Source organism: Chiloscyllium plagiosum, chromosome 9, assembly GCF_004010195.1.
Source record: "Chiloscyllium plagiosum isolate BGI_BamShark_2017 chromosome 9, ASM401019v2, whole genome shotgun sequence".
In the NCBI taxonomy this organism is placed as follows: domain Eukaryota; kingdom Metazoa; phylum Chordata; class Chondrichthyes; order Orectolobiformes; family Hemiscylliidae; genus Chiloscyllium; species Chiloscyllium plagiosum.
In genome coordinates, this window is record NC_057718.1 from 84,040,973 (window position 1) to 84,066,737 (window position 25,765).

A 25,765-nucleotide genomic window follows, 5' to 3' on the forward strand; every position below is an offset into this window, starting at 1 on the left:
CGCAAGGGCAGATTGGGGGAGTAGTTTCAGTTTAAAGCTGATGTGTAATATTGGGGTTTCAGGTTGTCAGTATAGAACATGTTTGCCGACAAATGCACCTTGAGGAAAATGAGGAAATTGCGAATGTTGGCTTTGTGGAGAATTGAGAATTTTATGTAGTTTGCAAATATTGTTTGAATCTTAAAATGATCAGTCAGCCTGAAATTAACGCATTAAATTTGTATTTAAATAAACTGATAGGAATATATTTGACGAACATTCTGAAGACTGAGGAAGGTAACCCTGATTTCTTGAAAAGACATGGTAAAGAGTTGATAAATTTCAGTAAGAGAAGAAAAGTGGCAGAAATAACAGGAGAGATCCAGCAATACCAAAACCAGCCATATTGCTTACGAGTAGAACAAGACATTAAGGTGAGTACCACAATTGGAAGAACGATGGCAAGAGAGGAAAATGCACAGGTGTATTGCTGTACATCAAAAGTTTCAGCAATTATTCATTCTGATTAATGTTTGAGTTTTTAAAAAAATCGACATTCTTTTGTATGTTAAACCATTGTAACATGTTCCCTACCATATATTACACCCCCAGCATAAAAGGTGGGACAGTCTGGACCATGTAAGCTGCACTTGTTTTTTTTGAGCTGTTAACTGGTAACTCAGCGGTAGGTGCATTAAGTGCAGAGAAATGAATTCTTACAAATGCTGTTTCTCTTTGCACCTTCCAAAATAATATTTTGTTCACGATTTTGCAGAGCTTTACTTAATAGTTCAGCCAAATATTCAACTTACTGAGGCACAAAGAAATTTGTTGTGATTATGAAATGTATAGCTTGCAACTATCCAGAAAACATTGTGACTTGCAATTATTGTGTAAAATTTGGGATGATTTGATCTTTGACCCTAAGATTGGATACTCCAGACATAGCAGCCAGGAAAAATTGGTGAATCTTTTCAGGCTAAGGAGCTTGTACTTGCCTGTTGGATATTTCACTTTATAAACAAAAGACTGCATAATTCCAACTATTAAGCAGTCTTGCAGTTGTTTTAATCGCATTCCAGCACTTAAAATGCCTGCCTTGCACCAAAATAAAATACTTTTAATATCTTCCCATACATAAATTTTACATCAGTGATTTTGTTTCACTGCAAAAAAGGAAGAAATTATAGCTTTATGAAATTCTGTGTAGGTGAGATTACTGTGTTTCAGTCATTCATAAATTCCGAAGTCAGATATTTAAGAGTAATTTTTGTTAAAAGTATTAAAAGTGGCACAGTGGTTAGCACTGCTGCCTCACAGCACCAGAGACCCGGGATCAATTCCCACCTCAGGCAACTGTCTGTGTAGAGTTTGCACATTCTCCCCGTGTCTGCATGGGTTTCCTCTGGGTGCTCCGGTTTCCTCCCACAGTCCAAGAAAAGGTTAGGTGAATTGGCCGTGCTAAATTGCCCGTAGTGTTAGGTGAAGGGGTAAATTTAGGGGAATGGATCTGGGTGGGTCGCGCTTCGGCGGGTCAGTATGGACTTGTTGGGCCGAAGGGCCTGTTTCCACACTAAGTAATCTAAAAAAAACTGAAGAGGATCTGTTCTATTTTCCCTTGGAATTCTCCTTCTCTGTCCTCAACGTTTCACGACCCAATCATCTCCTTTATCTGAATGACACATGCTATAAGCTGCTTTTAGCATTTCTATGGCACAAATTTCTGTTTTACCAATGAATGTTTCTGTTTAATTTTACAGAAGTTTTTTGAAAATTTAAATCCAATGGGAAATACTTTGGAGAAAGAATTTACAGATTATTTGTTCAATAAATCTTTGGAAATAGAACCTCGTAATGCCAGATCTTTACCTAGATTTGTAAGTATTTGTTTTAATCATTTATTATTAGTCAGTAACTTTTTCCTCTTGCACTTATGTTGGACAGCTTATTGGCTATTTTCCATATAGGAGTAAACTACCAAGACAGTATCCATTTCAGGCTTTGTCACACTACTCAATTGATCCACACATTATTTGCGATTTGCCAGCTTTGCAAGTTATTTTCTTACTAAACAGGAGGAAATGTCATAAGCTTTTAGTTTTAAAGTTTGAGCTTTTTTTTGTTGCTGTTTTGATGATTTATCCACTTTAGATTTGTTCTTGAATTCACTGGATTCCATGTTCGCAGATCTATATATCTGCGCAAAGTGCACACAGTTTTTCTTGTATACTGTTTAGATGTGTAACACCTGCTAAAAGTGCAAAGTTCTATTCAAGTGCAACATTCACATTAAGATGGTTCTGTAGGAAAGGAGTTGTTTCACTTGATTTTCCATGTAATGAAGATTTAGGTTTGTCTAAGTCCAAAACATCAGCACTGATTCTGGTACATACTGCCTTGTTGCAACTTCACAGGTTACACTTGTATAATGACTTTCATCTGAAGCTGTAAACTCAACAGAACAAAAATTCTTAATACCATCTGACAGTGGAGCAGAAAGCATTATGGCATCAGGGATATCATCATTTTGCAACCTCTTTAAGAATATTTTCAACAGATACTTGTATAGCTTATGCCAAGCACAGGTAGCATTGATGTGAGAAAGCTTTAACTTTGGTTGGCAACATTTAGTGTCACTGCTGCTCTGGTATACGCTAAGTTGTCCCTGATTGTCTGTCCTACTAAATTGACTCTAATAAAATAGTTTCATCTCTGCAGCTGTGTTGAGAGGTTTCCTCTGAAATGGTTGAACGGGTACCTTCTCAAAGTACCAGGCTATGAGCAGAGAATGCTAGTGCTTCCAATCTAAAAGTCAAAATAATTGATTATTACCCATTCTCCTTCAGGGAAGAAATACAATAAGTGGGTGAGAAAATCAACAAAGATTGAACTACTTTCAGACAAGTACAAAACTTCACCTGCAGTGGAAATGTGCTATTTTGATTCAAGATACTGGTAGTTTTAAGTTTTGCTATCAGGATGGCAGTTAGTTGAAGATGAAATTAAATTGTAAGTTCTGTTGGTTTACCTAAGTTTCTCTTTATGGCTTGAGGTAGTATTTCAATTTATTTGAAATATTTAAGATTTTACTTGGAAAAGCTTAAAAAGCAGATCTAAGTGAATAATGTAAATACAACCATAAATTTAAAAAAAACTCTCCTGGCTCAGCGTTAGATTAGTTATCATCCATGAGGGGTATGATCAGTTGCTGTGAAGAGTTCTGCTGACCCAGCCTCCTTCATTTACTGATTTTTGTTTTTAAATTGAGCTGAATGCTAAGCCTGCCTAAAGAATTTGAAAATGTTAGCTGGTTCAAGTTCACATAAAACATTAATATGAAGCCAAACTTAAATTCTTTTTGTTTTAGTAATTGATGTGGCTATGTAATAGGCTGTGAGATTTAATTCAGTTTCTATAAGTACACTTTTACATGAGTCATAATCATTGAGAGAAATAGTTCATATGACGTGAACCTTTTCCATGTATTTGCATCTTTTACAATTTTGTTTTCGAATAAACTCTAAAATATAGATTGCAAAGTACTTCTCACGATGCAGTGTTGAATGATTTTATTGCACAAATCTATTTTTCAAAATGTTATATATGTGTTTAAATGTTCCTTTCATAGCTAATAAAACCTTATTATAATGGACTTGGAATGCATATTAACTTCTAGATATGTTAATACCTGAGTTTACAATATTTCAACATTACTCAGAATTTGCCTTATATATTTACCATTTAGGGATGATCTTTGATTATATCATTGTTATTCACTGGAAATGTGACTTAAAGGACTTACTTCTAATTGACCTTTCATTTGAATCTTTATAGGCAAAGAAATATAATTACCCACTGAAATCTCCTGGTGTCCGACCATCTAACCCGAGACATCCAGTGTCAGGCACATTGCGTGGGCATCCTACACCACTACAGCAGGAACCACGGAAAATCAGTTACAGCCGCATTACAGAGAATGAGACCGAAAGTATAGCATCAGCACCAAATTCCCCACGTACCCCTCTGACGCCACCACCTGCTTCTGCTGCATCCAGCTCGACAGATGTCTGTAGTGTGTTTGGGGATTCTGATCCAGCCAGTCCGTTCTATTCAAGTATGTCAGTTAATTTCAATAACTGCTTGGTAACAAAATTAATGTTTTGGAAGTGGTTTCTATTTGTCAAGTAAATGCAAATTTGACTGTTTTATGTTACATTGAAGTCTGTCTGTTTGATTTGCATATTTATAGTTTAATCTTACTGTAAAACTGAAATCGAGAGTAAAATTTGAGACCACATTTAAGGTGCATTTATCAGGAAAAATTAACAGCATTTTAAGAGATTTAAAGTATCCAAAAGATTTACTTTACATGACAGAAGCAGAGGAAATGTTTTGAAGTGTTGGAAATTGATTTCTCACTTGATATGTTGGTAATTCAATAAGGAAGGAAGTGTTACATGACTTGATGTGGGGATGAAGTTTGGCAGGTATGCACACAGCAGTTAGAGACCATTGGGAAAATGTCATCAAAATCTAAATAACCAAAGTAGAAATTACTTTGAAAACTCAACCATTTGGCAGCATCTTTGGAGAGAAAGCAGAGTTAAAGTTACAGGTCCAGTGACCTTTCTTCAGAACCTTCTTATGTTTTAAAGACAGGTCACTGGACCTGAAACGTTAATACTACTTTCTCTGCACAGATGCTGCCAGACCTGCTGAGTTTTCTTAGCTTTTGGTTGATTTCCAGCATCTGCAGTTCTTTGTTTTTTTTTAATCAACATGTAATCATCATCAGTATAAAAACAGGAAGGCTAAGCAAAATCAAAATATGGTCCAGATCAGTTTACTGGAAAGTAGCAAATTTTAGTAATAAAGAGACTTTGCATTAATTGTATATGAATTATATAGTAGATGATGGGTATTAATTGGGATTTCACTTCTAAATATACAAAGATCTACATGTTGAAACTCTTGTAGGGTTGAGCTAGGATGCATATGCTTGTAATGTTTTGTTTTCAAATGCATGTAAGATTCAGTAAAGATTGACATCAGCATTCTGGAGTAGAATATTTGGCTAAATTGAATGGAAACAAGATATAGACAGTAGACCTGTATACATGTACAGAAACGAGCAAGAGTACTAATCAAGCTCTTTAAGTGTGTGAAAAAGTGAAGTATTGAAATTTAGCAAGTAAAAAAAAGAGATGTATTGAAGACTCATTTTTACTAGGATTCATTTAAAACCTGTCCAAGCTGATTGTGAGACAGTTTTTTTTTGAAGACCAGTTTTGTGACATATGATCAAGGAGAAAGCATGGGTTTTCACATGCAAGTAATATTTCATTTATTTTTGCCATTAAATCACACCTTTGGGAGGTGCCAAAGATATACCAATATTGTGTAATATCAGAGCATCTTTCTTGCAATCCACAGGGCAATTGCTATTGTCATTTCAAATGCCACTAAAGTTGTCTGACTGCAGACTTGCCTCAAAAGAGCTAAACATAAAATGGCATGAACAAATATATCCATCTAGCATCCACTGTTATGATGACAAATATCATTGGGTACTCAATTTCAATTAAGATGAACTTGTCAAGTATAAAGTCCTTTTGCTTTTGAGAAGTGGGCAAGTCAACCAGATATAAATTCTTGGTTGTACATCATCTAACTGTTTGAAGTAAATTAACTTGGCTTCTTTTTCTACTCCTCCCTGAGATACTTGCTGTGAAATGCAAGCACCTGCTTCTCAGCCTTGTGCCTGGAAGAGAGAAGTACTTTCTGAGATGGTTGCTTATACTTTAGGGTGATGATACTCAAATTTTCTTCAGCAGATTATTGCTTGGAAATAATCAGAAAACATGCTTCACCTTGGAACTCCTGTCATTTCTTGGCTAAAAATTTAAGAAAGTCAACACAAGTAGTTATTTCATTTGTCAATATATGTTTTCATTCTGTTGAAAAGTGGCATGTACCTACATATTGTAGGAGCAACAGACATCATGACTACAAATGAAATAAAAGCTTAATTTACTGGAACGTAACTTTAATGAACATTGTGTAGTTTTTAATTTGACTTGTCACATACTTTATGCCATTTCTTCCATGTTTCTATGTTAATACAGGTGGCTGGGAGAAACCTTGTGGGTTTTATTTTGTAAATTAGTTAGTTGTGTGGTAGCCTAATCAAAAGGAAAGGCAATTGGTATGCCCATCAATTGTCAAATCCATTTAACATATTGGTGATTATAGATCACTTTATTTGTGTTCGTCTGTCTGTTATTGATTTGATTTTGAATTATTGCTATCATTCCCAAGGAATTTTTGTATTACCTTCATTTTTTAGTCTGAAAATGTACCCGGATTAAAAATCAAATATCTCCAAATTGTTGGTGTACTATCAGTGGCAAATTTAAATAGCTAACAACATCAAGAAGCTTATAGCTAACATATGCAAATTGTAAAAATGGATAAATCTGCTGGGCTTGTGCCATCCTTAGTTTTTTCTATTTTCTTCCACAGGCAGTGATACCATATTTGCCCCAGTTACACTGGCCCATGGTGCAAGTTAGTATTGGGCTTTAATGTTGCATATTTAATAACGCAGCATGGCTTTTTGAAGCTGACCATGCACTGTTTTTTATGCTAAAAAGCAGCTTTGTTTTAACATGGATGACAGCATGCATGCTAGAACATTGAATATGTTCGCTTTCCTTCATGCTGATAATTCCATTTGCATCTGGATTTTCTAAAGTTTTTATATTCAAACAGTTTAAAATGAATAGCATTACAATCAAATGTTATTCAGGCAGTTTACATTTGGTAAACATTTTTGTAAAGTTGGATTTTTAATTTCCCATCTAATTTTAAGCAATAATGCCTTATTGTATGTAACTTGCAAGTTATACGTTTTAGCATTTAGGTTTCAGGTTATAATAACTCTAATATTTTCATGAGAACACACTAGAGGAGGTCCTTAAATTGCTGTTCACCAGAACTCAAAGCTTCTACTAATGCTTTTAAAACTTTTTTGAGATTTCAGTCAATACTGTAAGTTAACCTTCAACTTGCATGTTTATTATTGCTTTTCCTTTTCTAGTTTTCTACAAAATTCTAGGTTGTCCTAGTTTAATGCATGTACTAGAATATGAATGCAGCGCTATTCACTTGATGGTAAATATTCAAGGCAGCTTTGAAATTTGCTAATAAACTTAATTTGCAACTTAATCTTTAGTATCATATGAATAGTTTTTAATGCATCCTATTGTTAGCAAAACTAAAGAATCCTTTCTCACAGGGCCAGCATCAATTTCTTCAATAACGAGCTACAGTAGAAGTGTTGATGAAGCTCACATCCCTCCTCCTGTTCCACCACGTAGGCGACCTGAATCTGCCCCAACAGAATCTTCTCCGTCCAAGGTAAGCCAACTAAAATGTAATGACAATATAATTTATCCCATAATGTGACATGTTGCTTAGTATGTCTAATGCAGAAAAATCAGCTTTCGTTGGCCATTTGAAATCACCAATAAAATAACAGGAGTCTAATGATTTTACTATAAAGTAGCATCTTCTGAACCTGTCATTCAGTTTGAGTTCTACCACATTGACCCCTTGACTCCAGACATTGATCCAGAGGTGTGCTACAATATTGAGGCATCTTTTGACTGAGTATGGCACCAACCAAAATTTAGATTGATTTCCAGGATCAGGAGCAGTCCAAATGAAAGTGCTTTAGTGACTGTAATTGTACCCGTTAGACAAAACAAAGATGGTGTGGTTATCAGCAAAACACCTTGGTATTGTTTCAGAGGTCTACTGGAGTTCTGACCATATGTTGTTGCTTTATTAGCCACATGGTCAGGATTGGCTGGAGATTCCAATTTTGCCCTCTATTCACACTCAGAATAATGAAACAACTACAGAAACATTTTGATAACATCCAAGCTTAGACTGTCAAATGCCAATACCATTTGTACCATAGGTCTCTTCTATTGCCATCTCAAGAGATAACTCAGTTACCTTCCCTTGACTAATTTGACTCAATTCTCAATATTTTGTGTTCAACAATTGACATAAAAATTTGACTAGACCAGCTTTGTCAATACTGTGTTTAAAAAAGGATGGTGAATACCAGCTCACCTGATCTTGAATAGTTCCTGTAAAATTTGCAATATGTAAAATACGTTTCAGTGTCCTAAATTGGTTTTCCACAGACTACTGAGGTCAAAGCTCATATTAGTCTCTGAAATAGTCACTGTGTCTCAAGTAATTTGCAGTACGTCAAACAATTTTGTATGTGAAAATACATAAATGCTAATCTTTTATCAAATAAAACTGTTCATTATTAAATGATCAGATTACATAGTGGTTATTGCAATAGTATCCACAACTTTTTTTTAATATCAAAGCTGATGAAACTCTGCAGTATTAAATGAGGGACCCACCTCCATTTGTCTGAGTGACTTTAAAATTTGCTGATTCCCAGTTCGCTGAGTATTCCTTTTTGTTTACAAAAAAAAGTTGCTCTTGGATCCAGATATTGATTTCTGGTGGAAACACCCTCCTGTCAAATTAGGTCTTCAGCTGTTACTCTTCAATAAGGGTTCAACATATGGGTTCCATGTTGGAAGATGTGATGGTTGCAGTCATTGAAAAAGGGAAAGCTAGGGTTACAGAACATTTCAGTAACTTGCCTATTGTAATTGCCTTCCTCGCTCTTAACATTACTATATATATGTTATTGAAACTCAAGCATCTCTGTTAAGCTATTTGGTTGGTGCATAGTTTGAACAGAGCTGTTCTTTCTGTTTCAGATCAAGTCAAAACATTTGGACAGTCCACCTGCCATTCCACCCCGCCAACCCACAGGCAAGGTTTACTCACCTCGGTATCCATTGTCAGAGAGGTCATCTATATCAGAACCTCCTGATAGTCCTCCCAGCTTGCCACCCCGTGAACCTGTACGAACACCAGATGTATTTCCAGGCTCACCTCTACCCCTGCAACCTCCACCAATGGGTAGAAAAGCTGAGCATCCAAACACTTTTTTCCCCAATTCCCCTGTGCCTTTTACTCCACCACCTCCTCAGACACCTTCTCCTCTTGGAACTCGCAGGCATTTGCCATCACCTCCTTTACCACAAGATGTTGATATTGGTACTACTGCTGGACCACCCATCCCACCAAGACAGAGCTCTACATCTCAAATAATTCCAAAACTTCCACCAAAAACCTACAAAAGGGAGCATACGCATCCATCGTTCCATCGAGATGGACTACCACTTCTGGAAAATGCCCATTCCTCTTAGCTCTGAAATATGTTCCTTAAACACTACAGGTTCCTGGACACTGCTAAGGTTGCAGCATTGGCAGTGCTGTAAGAACTTTAAAATGTTTTATGCCTGGCTTGGTAAGTCTTTATTGCTTCTGGTATGAACCAGTGTTTCCATCAATTTGGATTCATACAATGGGAAACAAAAATTGAAAATGCAGTTGTCAGTTTGCTGTACCCATGATAAACTTACGTTGATGATAAAAGTTGGAACACCTGATATCAACCAGCTGAAAAGAAGAGCGTTAGCAGAAAAAGTGGTTTTGCACCTCCATCTTAAAAACAGGATTGATATTTCACATGATCATGCCTTGTTTAAATACTTTTAAATGTATCAAAAAGGGGACTCCTGGAAATGCATTTTTGGTACCTAGACTAATGAGCAAATATTTGTTCTGCAAAGTAATTGTAAACTTTTTGTTTGTTGAAATTTGGGTACCTGCTACACCAAAGAGGCACATTCTTTGTGGAGACTGATTCAAGAACCAGTCCTACGAGAGAGATCCTTCAATGAGAATGTAGCACCCATCTTCATTAGACAAAGGAGAAAACATTCATCTGATTTTATTACCATTTAAAACAAAGTGAATTTAACCCGGATGTAACAATGTGTGGAAACTAGTGACATCTGTATTTACATCTCTGATGAGCTCTTGATCTCACAACATTCTCTTAATTGTGCATTTCCTGACTTTTAAAGCCTAGTGATAACCCATGTCATAACATCATTGCAATGTCAGAAATTCCTTGCAGACTATATTAGAAAGCTGTTTTTTGTTTAAGAGCATACGATGAAATGGCTTAATCTGGAAGTGGAGATTTGGGTTTATTACAAAGTGATCCATTAACCTTTGTTTTATTTCACTGATACTTATAATGCTGAAGTATTTATTCAAATGACCCCACATTCCTGTACTCCATGTGCCCAAACATCATACCAGTCTAAGTTGTTACAGGATATTGAGGAAAAAAATTTGAGCCATAACTGAATAGTGTGTGTTAATTCCCAGTACATATTATTTGCTAATTGATTCGTGTGTTGAGCACTGAACAAATTAGATTCAAATTTATAGAGACCACAGTATTGAACTAAGTCATGATGCTGAATGCAAATGGACCTGTTGAGTGCTTTCTGCAGTGTCTTATTTAAGAGAAAGAAAGCAATCTTGAATTCACAAATAACTCATGAATTTAGATGATAATTGACTCTTAAAGCAGATTGACATAGATTGCAGAGTATATAACACTAGTGCAGTATTACAGCAGGATGCATGAGAGTATTGGGATGCAACATGCGCTTATCAGACCATTAAATTGCTAACCAGTTAGCATTGGAATGCATGGATGACAATGTACAGGTCAGACTAAACAGTGCAAGCTAGCTATTTTTGTTAATAATAGATTGCTTGTTCCAAGCCCCATTCAAAAATGCAGTATTTAGCATCAAAAATAAGATTTACAAATAGCTTTTGGGCTCCATATATGAATCCTGCTGTTACCTTAAAAAGATATCACTTTTTAATCGGCCTGTCTATATTGTAATTTGACCTTTTCCAAACATGCCACTTCATAATTTAGTCAAAATGATCCATTCTTAATGTTAGCATTTGAATTTGATTCACACCTTCTTGTTACAACTGTACATTACTTCTCTGCAATAGCTTAAGTCTTTAATTCACATTATCTCAGAGTGTCACTAGTCCCTGTTTTTAATTTTTCCAAAAGTGTTAAAACCATCATGATCATGAGTCAGGAAATAGGGGTGCAGGCCTTTATAACAGAACTAAATATGAAAAATGATCGATATAGTACATTATTTGATTGCAAGCCTTTGGCGCATTGAAATAAGGGCATAACCCTGAACTCTGGTTCAAAATGTACTGATGTTATGATTTGAATTATCCACAAATTTTCATTCCAGTAGCTTACATTTGTGATTTGAACAAATACACTTATGCATGCTAATTTTAAAATAAATCACTTTATTGCCACTAGAATAAATAAATTCAACAAGCACTATTAAATCTACTGTATCTAATTAGACTTCGTGTTGGTAATTTATCATACTTTATTCAAAACACTTCATCTATGGGACAACCGAACAATATTAAAATGCTATCATTTCAGCAAGCCATTTTAAGCACTTTTACATATCAGTGGCTATACTGTTTCAGTTAATCTATTGATAGGGCTGCCAAATATAAACTGTTATGGGTATTTTTACAATATTTAGTTGGGGGAAAAGGCTTAATTGGCATTAATTTTTTTTATATAAGCAAGTAGATTTCAGCTTCAGGTGCTTTCATTGATCTTGTAAATTTGGAAAATGCAGAAGGGAGCATGGAGGGTTGGGGTAAAGTACAAAATGACTGGTAACGGATTTACGCAATTATAATCAGCAAGTTAAATAAGTCTTAAAACTGCTTGATTTTTGTTGGCATGATATTTAAAAAGTGCTGTATCATACAAGTATCATATTTAAGCCCACTAATTCAGTAGTTTTGGACACTATTTAGGAAGTTTTTTTTCGTTCATAAATGGCAGTGTCATTGAGAAACCTTTGTATGTTGTCATTGAGTCAAAATTTGTCAACTCTTTGCCAATTGTTACTTTTCTCTTGATCCTATCAAGTGTTTGTTAGATCTTTTAAGCCTGGCAACACTTAAACTACATGTAAGTCATAAGCATGCTGTTTAAGTTGAATAATGATGCCACTATGAAAGGCAGTGAGTGCACAGAAGACTGAATTTGGAAGACTTCACTGAAAAATATACGGGCAATGAAAATTAGCAGACCAGTCAGATTAACTTTCAGGGTTACATACCAGTTGGAAAATACCATTACCAGTGTGCATTTCTGTTTGTACTGTATATGTCAATTAGATATGGTTCAGCAAATGAAAGAAAGCACTTGAAAAATATATTCCCTATTTATGCAAGCTTGGCTGTCTATGGCTGGAATCCATAGTTGTCATATTGCAGCTGACTAATGAGGCAGTATTGCTGTATATCTAACAGACTTCAAATTAAGTCTATGAGAACTACTTTCAGTACATGTCAGCATGGTAAATATTGGTTAGTTGAAACTTCAGATTTGATACAGTTTCAGCAGACCTGTTCAGAAGTAATAGATGTTCTCTCTGTACTGCTGACTTTATTTTCTGCCAAATTTTATATTTCTAGGTATTGATCACATAATGCGGGAAAGAGAAAACAAAGTGTAATTTATTATTTTTAAAAAATAAGTCCAACTATGTGCCTCCTTAAAAGTGCATTGACTTTCAGAGTATAATTTGTAAAGGAATATAAACAGATTTAGACCATTCAGTTCTGCAAACCTTTTCCACCATTCAGCCAGATAATGGATGATTTGTACCTCACCTTCATTTACTCATTATTTCTTCATGTCCCTCTTGAGGAATATCTGACCAAATTAGGCTTCCTCCCTCGAGAAGAAATTGCAGCAAATCACAGCAACAAAGCTGGTGGTCTTTAATGCAAAGCAAACTAAGATTCACTCTGATCTGGTTGGGAACCTCCTACATTATAAATGAAGTCATTTAATTGTAGTTGAATGTGTCGTGATGCGCCCTGTACTGTTTGTGCTAGACGCATGCCAGTTTTAGTAGCTGCCAAATGTGCCTTTTTATTATGTCTCAACCTTCTTTTCTGACTTCTTGAACTTTTTTTAAAATCCTCTTTGTTTTAAGAAAAGGGAGGTGGGGCAAGTTATATTTCTGGTTATATGCACCAGAAAACAAACCTTTTCTGCTATAAATATAAAATGTACATATCAGTGGTTAAATTTTGTGTGTGTGTGTGTATATGTGTGTGTATATTATATATATCACATACATATATATAAATGCATCAGTTTGAATGGCATAGTTATTTGCAGCTATGATTATATGTAGTCATTAGATAGAAGTTGACCAGATTTGAGAACAAATGGTAGTCTGTCTTGGCACATCTAAAACGATTTGTATACTTTAACCATGTCTGTAGAATTTTGTATTCTATGTTAGGAGTAACAGTATTCATTTTGCAATTCAGTATCATAATTGTGGTTTCCCCTGCATCGATTACACTGAAAAGTTATATTCAAAAAGAATGGGAACAAGTAAATAATGGCAAAGCAACACTTGACTTACAAAATAGGACCCAGATGAAATGTACACAATAATGAAATAAAATTGATTTTGCCTTACTTTTGTTCCAAGTGTATTAGACTGACATGTTTAATGTAACTCACCAGGATATTTTGTTTCTTTCCTGCAACAATTATTTTTAACAATATTCTAAGTTGTTTTTCAACTGGTATGTAAATCCTAGAATGCTTCGCAATGGGAATTTTTGCATTTGCCTAATTTTTTTGTGTGTAATTGGTTTTTATTTTTAAATGGTTATGTTAAATTTCCAGGTGTCAGATGTTCTGTTTTTCCTTTTTAATTTATATTTTAAAAAAATGAAAACTATGTATTAAATATGTTTGAAACCTTAGTGTTTCATTTAGTGTTTTCATTTTTAATCTTGGGTATCTGTTTTTGCAGAGGTTTAATTCAGGAGTAAAAATCAGTGTTTCTCATTTATACGCTAAGTTTTAGAACAATAGATGGGTTACGTCTTCAAGGAGTAGTAATTTGAGTCATTGTTTAGACAAGTTCAATAATTAATGAAGGATTTTTTGGTTTCTGAACCAGAATAAACGTGCGTCCAATTAATGAACTTGCCCTTTTCTCTCACAATAATAGATCTAGACAGTAAACACCATGGTTCATTTTAGTTGTATAGTTTAATTTTATATTGGTTCAATTTCTTATAGTTCAGGTTTCTATATACTATTATCGATGCTGTTTTGTCTTAATTTAGTCTTTAATATATAGATCATGTTCTGACTCTGAACAAGAATTTCCATTACATTGTGTTGTTTTTTTTATGGCAATTTGCTAGGAATTAGCTAAACCGAGACAGTTTGATAAATATTAATGGAATTCATATACACCCCAGCTCATTTGGTTTAAAGCCGCATTTGAGGCAACAAACAACTAGGTATTGAACAGTTGGTCTTGCTGACTGCTTATCCATCAGAGTAATGGATTTCATCAATAAGCTGCACAAAGGTACCACTCTTTAAAAAAAACAAAGAACATCTTAATACAAATTTAATTTATTTCTAAAGCTGGACCATGCCAAACTTTGGCAATATATAAATTAACATGATCATTATTTGTTTTCTGGCAGGAGATGGAAGAAAGAGAACACAAAATTTTGATCGCTGATTGGGCCAAAAGTTTCTTTATCTTGCACTTTCTCTGTCTCTATCTACCTGTGTGTGTGTGTGTGTGTCTCACTCTCACTCTCACTCACACTCCTTTTATGATGCTTATTTCACACTCTCCAGTTGTTAATGGTTCTGCTCAGATCGCCCTGCTATAGGAAAGATGTTATTAAACTGAAAAGGGTGTAAAAAATATTTACAGAGATGTTGCTGAGACTGGAAGGTTTAAATTATAAGGAGAGGCTGGATATCCTGGGACTTTTTTTTGGTGGAACATAGGAAGCTGAGGGGTGATCTTATACAAGTTTATAAAATCATGAGAGACATCAATAAGGTGAATACCAAAAGACTTTTCCCAGGATATGGAAGTCCATAACTAGATGGTGTAGGTTTAAGGTAAAAGGGGAAAGATTTAAGAGACAACGTTTTCACATAGATGTTGCATATATGGAATGAGCTGCCAGAGGAAATGGTTGATGCAGATACAATTAAAGATTTTAAAGATACTTGAATAGGTACATGGATAGAAAGATTTAGAGTTATATGGGCTAAACACAGGCAAATGGGACTGGTTCGGTTTAGGAAACCAGGTTGGCATAAGCGATTTGGGCCTGTTTCCATGTTGCATGATTCTGAGATTCTATTTACACTCCTCCCCACCATGCCACACAAGGTAAATCTATCCAGTCGAGCCTTAAACCACAACAAAAATAAATTAAACAAACTTAATCAGCTTTGCCGGCAGAAGACGGTTCTGCAACATAATATCCTTTCTGCCAGGAGTTTTCAAGTCAGCAAAACTATCTTGGCAGAGTATATAGGTCACCAGTTAAAGTATATCTGGGCTTTGAGGACTTGTGTATTCATAATATAAGAATTCTACCCTCAATGTATTATATGTATGAACTCTAAATTACATTTTAATGATTAATGTATATACTGTACCATGAATACTACTTCATAGACTATCAAAGATAGTTATAATCATAGAATCCCTTTCGTATGGAAATAGGTTTGTTGGCCCAAGTCCACACCAACCCTCCGAAGAGTAACCCACCCAGAACTAATCCCGTGCTTCTCTACATTTATACCTGGCTAATGCACCTAACCTACACATCCCCGAACACTATGGGCAATTTAGCATGACCAATTCACCTAACCTATTCTACTTTAAATTTATACAAAATGAACTGAATTTCCCAAAATTTAGCTGTATCAATTTCAGGGAATCTCATATAGGGTTTTCCTTCATGAGCCCAAGTGTTTTTTTCTCATGCACATTTATGCTGCTCACCTGATTGGAGTATGTAGCACACTGCTCTCATATGCTGTCTTGCACTCAGCTGCAGTGAAATACTTACTGATGCCATATTAAAATGCAGCTGTACACCACTTCAAATAGTGTAAGCCAGGAATGAAAATCTGAGAATGAAAATCCAAAGGCAATGATTGACAGAGGGAAATTGATACTCTTGGGTCACTTACAGGAACCGAGAGGTCCTGTTGGACTAGGTGGTGGAGAGGAGGGCTGTCCTTTTATTCTCAGAATCACCAGGGGAGACTACAGCAGCAGATTTCACCAGCATGTTCTGATAGGTTGTTGGGATGTCAATGGGCCAGAGGATCGCCCAGCAGTGCAGGAAGATGACTTTCTGTATTCAGCAAGTATAAATGCAGAAATACAGAAAGAAATGCTCTCTACTGTCTTGCACTCACTATAATTTTGCCATTGTATGCACCTTCTGAGGTTTGTGATCTGCAACTCTCATTATTGTCATGCAGTATGTTCCCTTGATGGCTCTCATCTCTCCTATTCCCCCAAACTACTAACTTTTTTTTCCTCTGCACTCACTATGCACGCACACACCTCATTAAGTTTCCTTCACTTACACTAACTCGAAGAGCTCTGGTTGACACTTTTATCTTACTCAATTCCTCCCTTTGTCTCATTGCAGAAGAAAATGGCCCACAAGAAGCTGAAAGAGCTAAGATGTTTGTGGAATGGTCGTCAATTGTCTTCTTGCTCAAATGAGCAAAAGCTCTTTGAGCTGGCAGGAGAGGATAGAGACAGCTTGTGGGCTGCTGAGATCCTAACAGCAAGTAAGATTCATTTTGATTGCTGCATTGTTCTTCCATTGCCATCATGTGAGCATATTCTTGACATGCTCCAGCTTTAAACTTGTTGTGCAACTTATTCCCTCACTTGTCTTCTATAGGCACTAGTGGCATCCAAACATCATCCTCTTAGAAGAGACCAGTCTTTCTATCCACCATCTTCTCCTCCACTGCTGAGGAAGAAGCCACAGATCCTTAAAGCATCTCAACCAGCTCAAATACTGTAACCTGAGTGGCACACATGACTGACCTGTCTCCGTAGCTGGCCAAGAAAGAAACCCCCAGGTTTCTGGGACTTAGGACTGCCAGAGACCAGGTACCTACCTAGCCCCAGACAGGACAGGATAGGATGTTGGCCACATAACTGTTAAAATACATCAGCTCACAGGTTTGTTGCACACTAGGTCAAAAATTGGAGGAGTTCACCTATGCACTCTGCCCTGCCAGCTCCACTTTGCATGTATCTGGCTGCTATAGAGACCCAGGTCTAGCAGGATGCTCATTGGCGCTCAGATCTGTACTCCATTGCTGCAGCCATTAATTAAAAGGCGACAGAAATACAAGGGACCTTGACTTCACCCAGGTGTCTCTTTCTCACAAGGGAACAGAGTGGTGCCAGAAGACATCCAGCAGAGGAGGAACCAAATGTAGGCCCTCTTTACCATCTTTTCCTCAGTAAACTGCCACTCCCCCAAATGTTCAGTGTCCATGACATCTTTTCATTGCTTCTGGTGTCTACACCATGGCATTCAAAGATATTTCTGGAACCTCCCTGTTTTCTTTTGGAGACAAAAAATGGCTTCAGCATTTAGACAAAATGGCTGACCAACTGATTTAAAAAGCCTACTTCTGCATTTAAGTGAAAAATAATAGTGCCTTTGGGAAGGGGGTTATTCCAAGGCAAAAGAAAGCATTATCTGAACAGCAAGATTCCAAATAATGTAGAGAAAGCGCGATAAGGAGATTCAGGGCTGAACAATTCAAAGATTTGTAGCAAATACAAGAAATAATGGAATTGTAACTGATTTTTAAAAAAACTTTGAAAGATCACTAAACTACCAGTAATTAATTCAAGTCTCATTAAAGAAAGGAGGTGTTTGACCTTAAAAACAGCAGCTAAAGTTATCTCCTAGAAATTAGCTGATTATTTGTAATATTAATAGGTTCTAGTTAAAGATTATTTAAATAAGCACAGAGATTTCAACGTAATTATAAAACTTTATAATGAAAGCACTAAGGGAAAACATTAAAGAGATGCCTGGCATATCTTGTCTCATTAGCTAAAGAATGTTAACAGTAATAGTAATTACAAAATTTTATAATAAAACTAATACTATGAATTTTATAATCGAATCAACTGCCTTTTACATAAAAAGAAGTAATGGAATTTGATAAAGATAGCAAGTATAATGAACAATAGAATTCAAGGAAGCCAGGGATGTGACCAAAAGAGAACAGCTAGTAACTTTGGAATGCAACATAGAAAGACTCCAAGGATTGTCTATATGAAAGCCCATCATTGATATCAGGTGTTTTACAGAATCGGTCCCATTGAGGAGCGGGTAGGCCACAGTAACCATAAGTATGATCATTGTAACGCAATGTATAAAAAATACTTTTTTCACTGTAAAAATCAGGGTGTGCCATTGATCTCTCTTCCAATCTGAGCTGAAGTGAATGATTATGTTCACACGTCGAAGCCAGGATCGGGAAGTTCCTTTGGCCCTTTCCCTGTCTTATCCAATATTTGCTTGAATAAAAGTCTGCTGCGTGTCTGTATCCTGTCAGCCTCCTGAATCTTTGTCCCCAGTCAGGGGTCACGCTACTACAATATGGGAATTCGGTAGAGCACTCCAAGGTCACTTTCTGTTTCCGATTCCTGAAGAAGGACTTATGCCCAAAACGTCGATTCTCCTGCTCCTTGGATGCTGCCTGACCTGCTGCGCTTTTCCAGCAACACATTTTTCACTCCAAGGTCACCCCTAGACCCATCCAAGCATTGGAACCTCATTTTGTGAAGGCTTATTGTCTGCCTCATGATCCCCCTGGTGGAAGAATGTGCTGCACTGTATCTACTAAGAGAAAGTAAGGCCTGCAGATGCTGGAGATCAGAGTCAAAAAGTGTGATGCTAGCAAAGCAGAGCTGGTCAGGCAGCATCCGACGAGCAGGAGTCAACGTTTCGAGCATAAGCTCTTCATCAGGAATGTGGGGGTGCCCTGAGGTCTGAGAGATAAATGAGAGGGAGATAGCTGGGAATGCAATATAGATGGAAGTGGGGGGTGATGATGAGGGCTCGTCTTGTGTGTATGGAAGCAGTGGTTCGAGGACAAAAATAAATTGGTCCTCTATCTCCTCTACAGCTTGAGGTACCCTGCAAATTCTTTATTTGGAAGCTTTTCAGTAGCCACCTGAAGGTTGCTGCTGGTCCTGGCCTTAGTGACATGAGTTCTCAATTTCTGTGGCCCTTTGTGGTGCAGTCACAGCAATGATGGTACTTAGTGTGGCTTGATCCATTGGTGAAGAATACAATGAGTCTCTCTGAGGATATCAGAAACAAAGCAGCTTCTTCGTAATGTGATCAGTCAGCAGTCTCAGCACACATATATGTGAGTTTATCATAGTCCTCAACACAGTGGAACATTCGAGGCCTCTGACAAAGAACGCAGTGGGCTGCCTCTGTATGGACCTTTTAACATAGTGCACTTTTACTGAAATGTATGATTATAAGCCATATTGCACACACACAGTAGATTTTAAGTGTCGTAGGAGCACTGACACATTTTCCTCCAACCAAATCTAGCCCAAGGAAGGCAACTTTACATATAACATTTCATACATTGCATCAGATGGAAGGTTGCTGGACCATTGTTTTAGCAGGAATGGTGTCACTCAGCATTGGCAAGATTGTTGGCGTGACAAAGTGATATGCTGCTATTGCTCTGGGTGTTGAAGGAATCTGGTGGTATCCCTTTAACAATTCTATTTTGGTTTGAAATCTGGCACTGTCAGCCCCTAGTAATACAATTTTACAACTGAGGAAGGAGTTGAACTTTCCTTTGTTATTGACCTTTCTATAGTCTATGCAAAATCTGCATTTGGTGAGGTGATGGCAAAATAATGATGTTACTGACTAGCAATCCAAAGACCCAGTCCAATGTTCTAGGGACATGAGTTAAAACCCCACTGCAGCTGATGTAGTTTCAGTGCAATAAATCTGAAATCCCTAAGTGTCACAACATTTGTATTCCAATTTCAAAGACAACAGAAAAATTGAAGTTAATGTGGAAATCAGTTTAGTTATTGAGTCATAAAGTCAGTCATACAGCATGGAAACAGATCCTTTGGTCCAACTTGTCCATGCTGAACAGCCAGGAAATTCCTAGAAGCATGGCACTCATCCACAAACTCCATCCACAAACACATCGACCTGGACCCAATATACCGGCCACTACAGCGGACAGCTGAAACTGACAACCGGAAGCGGCAGGTACAGGCCACTATAAATGCCGGAGGAAACACCACAGAGGCTCTTACCAGGAGGCTCCCAAGCACTGAGGATGTCACCTAGACAGGGGACGAAACGTTTGCAACAAAAACTTCCAGCTCGGCGAACGGAACCACAGCAACAAGCACCCGAGCTACAAATCTTCTCACAAACTTTGAACAGCTTTCCTAAATTGAACTAGTCCCATTTGCCTGTGTTTGGTCTATATCCTTTCTAAACCTTTCCAAGTATCTGTCCAAATGACTTTTAAATGTAATTGTACTAGCCTCCACCACTTCCTCTGGCAGCTCATTCTATACACGCACAACTCTGTGTGAAAAGGTCCCTTTGAAATGTTTTCACTGTCACTTTAAACTTATGCCATATAGTTTTGGACTCCCATACTCTGAGAAAAAGACCTTGGCTATTCACCTTATCTATGTTCTTCATGATTTTATAAACCTCTATAAGGTCACCACGCAGCCTATTCAGCATCTCCCTCTCGCTCAAACCCTCCAGTCCTGGCAATATCTTCATATATTTTTTCTGCACCCTTTCAAATATAGCAACATCTTTCCTATAGCAGGGAGACCAGAACTGAACACAATATTCCAAAAGTGACTGTACTGCCATAACATGACCTTCCAATTCCTATATTCAATGGACTGACCAATAAATTTACTACTGCTGTAGAAATTTGGATAATTTGTAACTAAATAAATGTTTGTAAGATTATGGAATGATTGGTTCCACTCATCAGCTGGCTTTTTCATGTAATATTGATACTTTCCCTCTTATGCAGGGTCTATTAGATTGTGACAATTTTAAGTATGTGAGCTAAATTCTCATTACAGCACACATTTCAGGATAAGTGCTCCCACCAACACAGCCTCCCATCTGCAACACATGATGAATGCCTCTACATAATTTGATCAGGATACAACAAGAGATGGACAGACAGAATATTCCAGTTAATGTTGTATTGTTTTATTAAACATGTTAGAACCAACCAATTGAATGATTTCATGTAAACCAAACAAAATTTGTATAAGGCAGATTCTTTGAAATAAAACTATATTTTTCTTTAATGTTTTAGTTGCATAAAAAGTACTTTAAAAATCAAATGCCAACATTCCAGGAACAAGTTTCATCCGTTCAGGAATTACATATCCATTTTCAACTTGAGAGCTGGTGCAGCTCTGTTATGAAATGTGCCAACCCATTCATAACCTTCTGAATCTATGAACTTGCCTTCCCCTTCCAATCTGCAAAGGAAGAACTTATGAGAAGGTATATATTTGAAATTGCATTTAAATTTTCTCTACATAATTTTACATTAGAAATACTATCAAGTAGAATGGAATGAACATTGTAGAATATAGATAAACTATATAGAATATAGATAATGGCTTCTTAAAAGGTCAGTTTTTATGCATGTTAGTGAGTTCTCAAAGGAATCAGTAATCATAACATACAGACTATTAATCTTTAAAATCTCATTGATTAATTTAAAAAGTCTTGGGACATAATTTTCCCAGGCCTTGAACAGCATAGGGAATCGTGAGAAAGTCAGAAAAGTACATTGAGAATGAAAAAAATCAAATTCCCAGTATCAAGAAAAAGAATTACAATTTTGTGGTAACTTCCTTATTTCAATACATTTGAATCTCATAAATGGCTAATCTCACCTCCTTCTATGCAGCTCCCTATCCTTCCTGAGAAAATAGAATGTGAGAATACCAATTTCTGATAGCTCGTCCCTCACTTCACTAGACCTTCATCCAGCAACAATGTCACTATCACTTAGCTTTGCTTGCCTCATGGTGACACTCCTCTTTCACCCTTCCTCCAAGCAAGTGGGCATCACCAAGTACTAGCCTCATCACATCATGATAGTTACTATTAGTCAACTCACACCCCTTCAGCCTTTCAGAACTCCACTTTGGAATTCATGAACATTTAAGCCTTGCATTCTTCTCCAAGTTGTCTTGCACACATTAATACACATGCAGCACATGCATTTACATAGGATTCATCTTATGCCTGTTAGCTTGTTTTCTTAGCATTCACTCACTTTATGCTTAATTTGAAACTTAGCATTTCTGGTTTGCAATGACTTTTAGCACAGACAGAAGGGCAGGTGGCTTGACATGCTTGGGCAGCAATGAACAGTCAAGGGGATAGACATGTTGCAGCATGCATCATACTACATCAATTTAGCTTCTGGCATTTGCTGTAGGTATTAATATGATAAACACACATGCTTCAACCAAAATGCCATGCCTGAAATTCAAAAAGTACCAATCTACAGAGAGGCCCAAGGGGCACTAAAATCAGTCAGAGTGTATCATCATAGTCAGTCAATGGGTTTGTCTGATTACAGTACTGAGATTGGCAATGATCAGTCAGCCTCTTGGTCTTACTGCTGTCCGGGATCATTCTATTTGGTATCCAGGAATTGGGTTCCATTCAGTGCTCGGTCAAGCCCAGTTTGTTAGAAGATTACAGGTAAGTCTGTTGGGAAGCTGAAGGGACATCAGTACAGGGGCTATCACTACAAGTCAGTCCTGAGGGTTTGGCAATAATGGTCAGAGTCTCATCAGAAAGAAGTCTAGTTGGGCAAAGTGAGAAGTTCACATTTGAGGCAAGGGTGATACTTGTGATTTAAACTGTGTGATCATAGAATTCCTACAGTGTGAAAGCAGGCCATTCAGCTCATTGAGTCCACACCAACCCTCTGAAGAGCATTCCACCCCTATTTTATCCCTGTAACCCCACTAATCAAGCCAATCTACCATCCCTGGATACTTCAGGGAATTTAGCATAGCCAATCCACCTAAACTGCACATCTTTGGAATGTGGAAGGAAACCAGAGCACCTGGAGGAAACCCACGCAGACACAGGGATAATGTGCAAACTCCACAATTGAATTTGGGTCCCTGGTGCTGTGAGACCACCATGCCACTTATACATACTTTTAAACATGAATTATCTGTACATCTGAAGGAATAAATAATTAACTTGAGTGTTTCTGTCGCAATGGTGATTTTTAAAAAACCGTTATGAGGATGACGTTTTTAAGCCCTTTAATTTACCATAGGGCATCTGATGTAATAAGATCAACAATTGTGTATCAAGGTTTCTTGAGAAGTGTCTGGAGTTTTTTAAGCTTGAGTGAAACCTGTATAGTTTAGAGAGAAAGACCCTTTTCAGTTTTGGTAGTTTGGCAGATATTTTCAGGTGTTAAGTTCTTGAGAAAGGGAGAAAGCAGTTAAGATTTATTAACACTAGATTACCTTATGGTAAGGAAGTACTGAAAGCTCCATACTGGACACGTTTAGATAAAACCCTGGGATTTGTCAAGGAATGTTTTGGGTTTAATGAGATTATATTTCACTGCGTGTTTCAAAATCTTACAACACAAATTTAAAGTAAATAGCCTGGTTTGTTTTTATTTCTTTATTTCTCTGGTTTAATATATTTATGTTTATTTGTTAAAAATAAATCTGCATTATTGGATGCTTATGTTTCACTGAGTAACCACCACATCAAAACCAAAACAAAATACAATATGATCTGTCAAGCCAAATTTCAGTTAGGGATCGGAATTGTCCAGTAATAGCATCAACTGGGATCAGAATGTGTGGAGAGGATAATGACAATGACAAGTGGCAATTCTAAATATAAGGGTGGAATCTTACATTGTATTGGGAGTCGGGGTATGGGGCATTGTGTGATGATTTTATTTTTACATGTCACAACCACTTTGACTTCAGTGGAACCAGAGAGGATATGACAATGCAATAAGCCAAATACTGAGAAAGTGAAGACTGCAAATGCTGGAGATCAGAGTTGTGAGTGTGGTGCTGGAAAAGCACAGCAGGTCAGGCAGCATCCCAGAAGCAAGAGAATCGACATTTTGGGCATAAGCCCTTCATCAGGAATGAGGCTTGTGGGTCGGGGCTGAGAGATAAATGGGAGGGGGTGGGGTTGGGGGGAGGTAACTGGGAAAGCGATAGGTGGATGAAGGTGAGGGAGAAAGTGATCACCTTCTCCACTTGCTTATCGTTGGACTGTGGGAGAAAACCAGAGCACCTAGTAGAAACCCACGCAAACTCCTCACCGACAGTCAAGCTGAATCAAACCCGGGTTCCTGGCACTGAGGCAGCAGTGTTAACTACTGAGACAGCATGCTGAGCCATCTTGGCCTCAAGCAATCCTGGAAGTTCCATTTCTTATAATATTTGAATCCTTGTCATCTCTGTAAAGTTGATGGTCACAGGCAAGGTTATAAGCGTTGCCTGCATTTGCCAATATTTCACAAGTTTCATTACTACATGCCTTGGAGTGGCTATCTTTGCACCTATATAATGTAAGAATGTGGTCAGTTATAGTCAGCGGTGCATTTTTTGGATATGTTGGTGGGTGGAGGGACAAATGAGCCTTATAACCTTCTTATGGTGTTTGATTAAATGGCTTGAGCCACATGTATCTCAATAAAGTGAAGTATGCCAGAAATCCATGAAAAGACATTACATTGTCCTTTTTCTGACAGGGATCCATGCAATATGTTTTATGGCTGAAAGTGAAACCTCGTTTGTGTTTGCTATGATTGCTCAGGCATCACATTATGGAAACATTATTATGGTTTTGATATTCCCCACATAGTATCAATGCACCCATCCTGAATGCATGCAGCAAGGGTTGGTTGTATTGTCCCTGTTGCAAACCCATGCAAATAGTGCAGGAGAAGGTATAACGTGACTGATAGTAAGTTACATTGACGGCTGGAGAAGGTAAGCACCACTGACAAACCTACCAGGTGTTCCTGTGCCTGTATATGCAGTTTCATAAAATTATTAATATCCAATGCCACGGGGTGATGTTTTGACTGAGCCTGAACAAATGCCTGGTCTCCAGTCCTCTGAATGCTCATGATTGGGGGCATTTTTTCCTTGACCAGCTGCAGAGTGTAGAAGATCAATGACTTTCATCCTGCACTGACCCTGGCTGCTACCTAGGTCCAGGCTGGTTTCATCTGGTTGGGTAGTGTTCTTTGACAGTTCTCTCCACCATTCTGCCCACCAGCTTCTCCAAATCCCTGTTGAAAAAGCAAGGCTCAAGCTTTCCTTTCAAGCCCGATAATCGTCGAGCACACACGTAGATGGGCAGTTGCTGGCTTTCAGTGTCTGAAGTACTATGGAGCTGGGCTTTAATTTGGCATCAGTGACACGTATACCGGAACATCCCAGCAGTAGCAAACACTTCCATCACTACTTCTGAACAAACTGGTTGCATAATGAATGAGTTGAAGAGCAGACAACTGCTTGATAAAAATTGGCGTGAGAATCCCCACCATGAATTTGTCATAAACAACACTCAAATTTAGGGAAAACCCAGTTCTTGGACTTTGATGCTGAGCGAGAAATAGTTAAGAATAAGCTTGGATACTTTCAAATGGCTACCAACGTCTGATTTGAAAGTAACCAAACTCTTAGGAATACAGGTAATTCTGCTATAATGTGTGTTTCGTCAACGTGAATTCACTGGAACGTGATTGATGAATTGATGCTAT

General features: G+C 37.4%; 2 protein-coding genes across 7 annotated transcripts in view; one reads left to right on the forward strand and one right to left on the reverse strand.

Moving 5' to 3' along the window:
- Positions 1–13,812, forward strand: part of LOC122553001 (son of sevenless homolog 1) — a 299,123-nt gene extending 285,311 nt beyond the window's left edge. For 3 of the 5 annotated variants that reach the window (XM_043696383.1, XM_043696382.1, XM_043696380.1), the window contains 6 exons: positions 241–413; positions 1,740–1,856; positions 3,814–4,093; positions 6,502–6,546; positions 7,277–7,398; positions 8,796–13,812. In XM_043696383.1, the coding sequence (XP_043552318.1) occupies positions 241–413; positions 1,740–1,856; positions 3,814–4,093; positions 6,502–6,546; positions 7,277–7,398; positions 8,796–9,290 (1,232 nt within the window). In that variant the 3' untranslated portion in view covers positions 9,291–13,812. The remainder of the gene's footprint in view (positions 1–240; positions 414–1,739; positions 1,857–3,813; positions 4,094–6,501; positions 6,547–7,276; positions 7,399–8,795) is intronic. The other 2 variants (XM_043696384.1, XM_043696381.1) reach the window with 1 other exon arrangement.
- Positions 13,813–21,155: 7,343 nt separating this feature from the next.
- morn2 (MORN repeat containing 2) overlaps positions 21,156–25,765 on the reverse strand; it is a 41,691-nt gene continuing 37,081 nt past the window's right edge. For both annotated transcript variants that reach the window (XM_043696401.1, XM_043696400.1), the window contains one exon: positions 21,156–21,455. In XM_043696401.1, the coding sequence (XP_043552336.1) occupies positions 21,353–21,455 (103 nt within the window). In that variant the 3' untranslated portion in view covers positions 21,156–21,352. The remainder of the gene's footprint in view (positions 21,456–25,765) is intronic.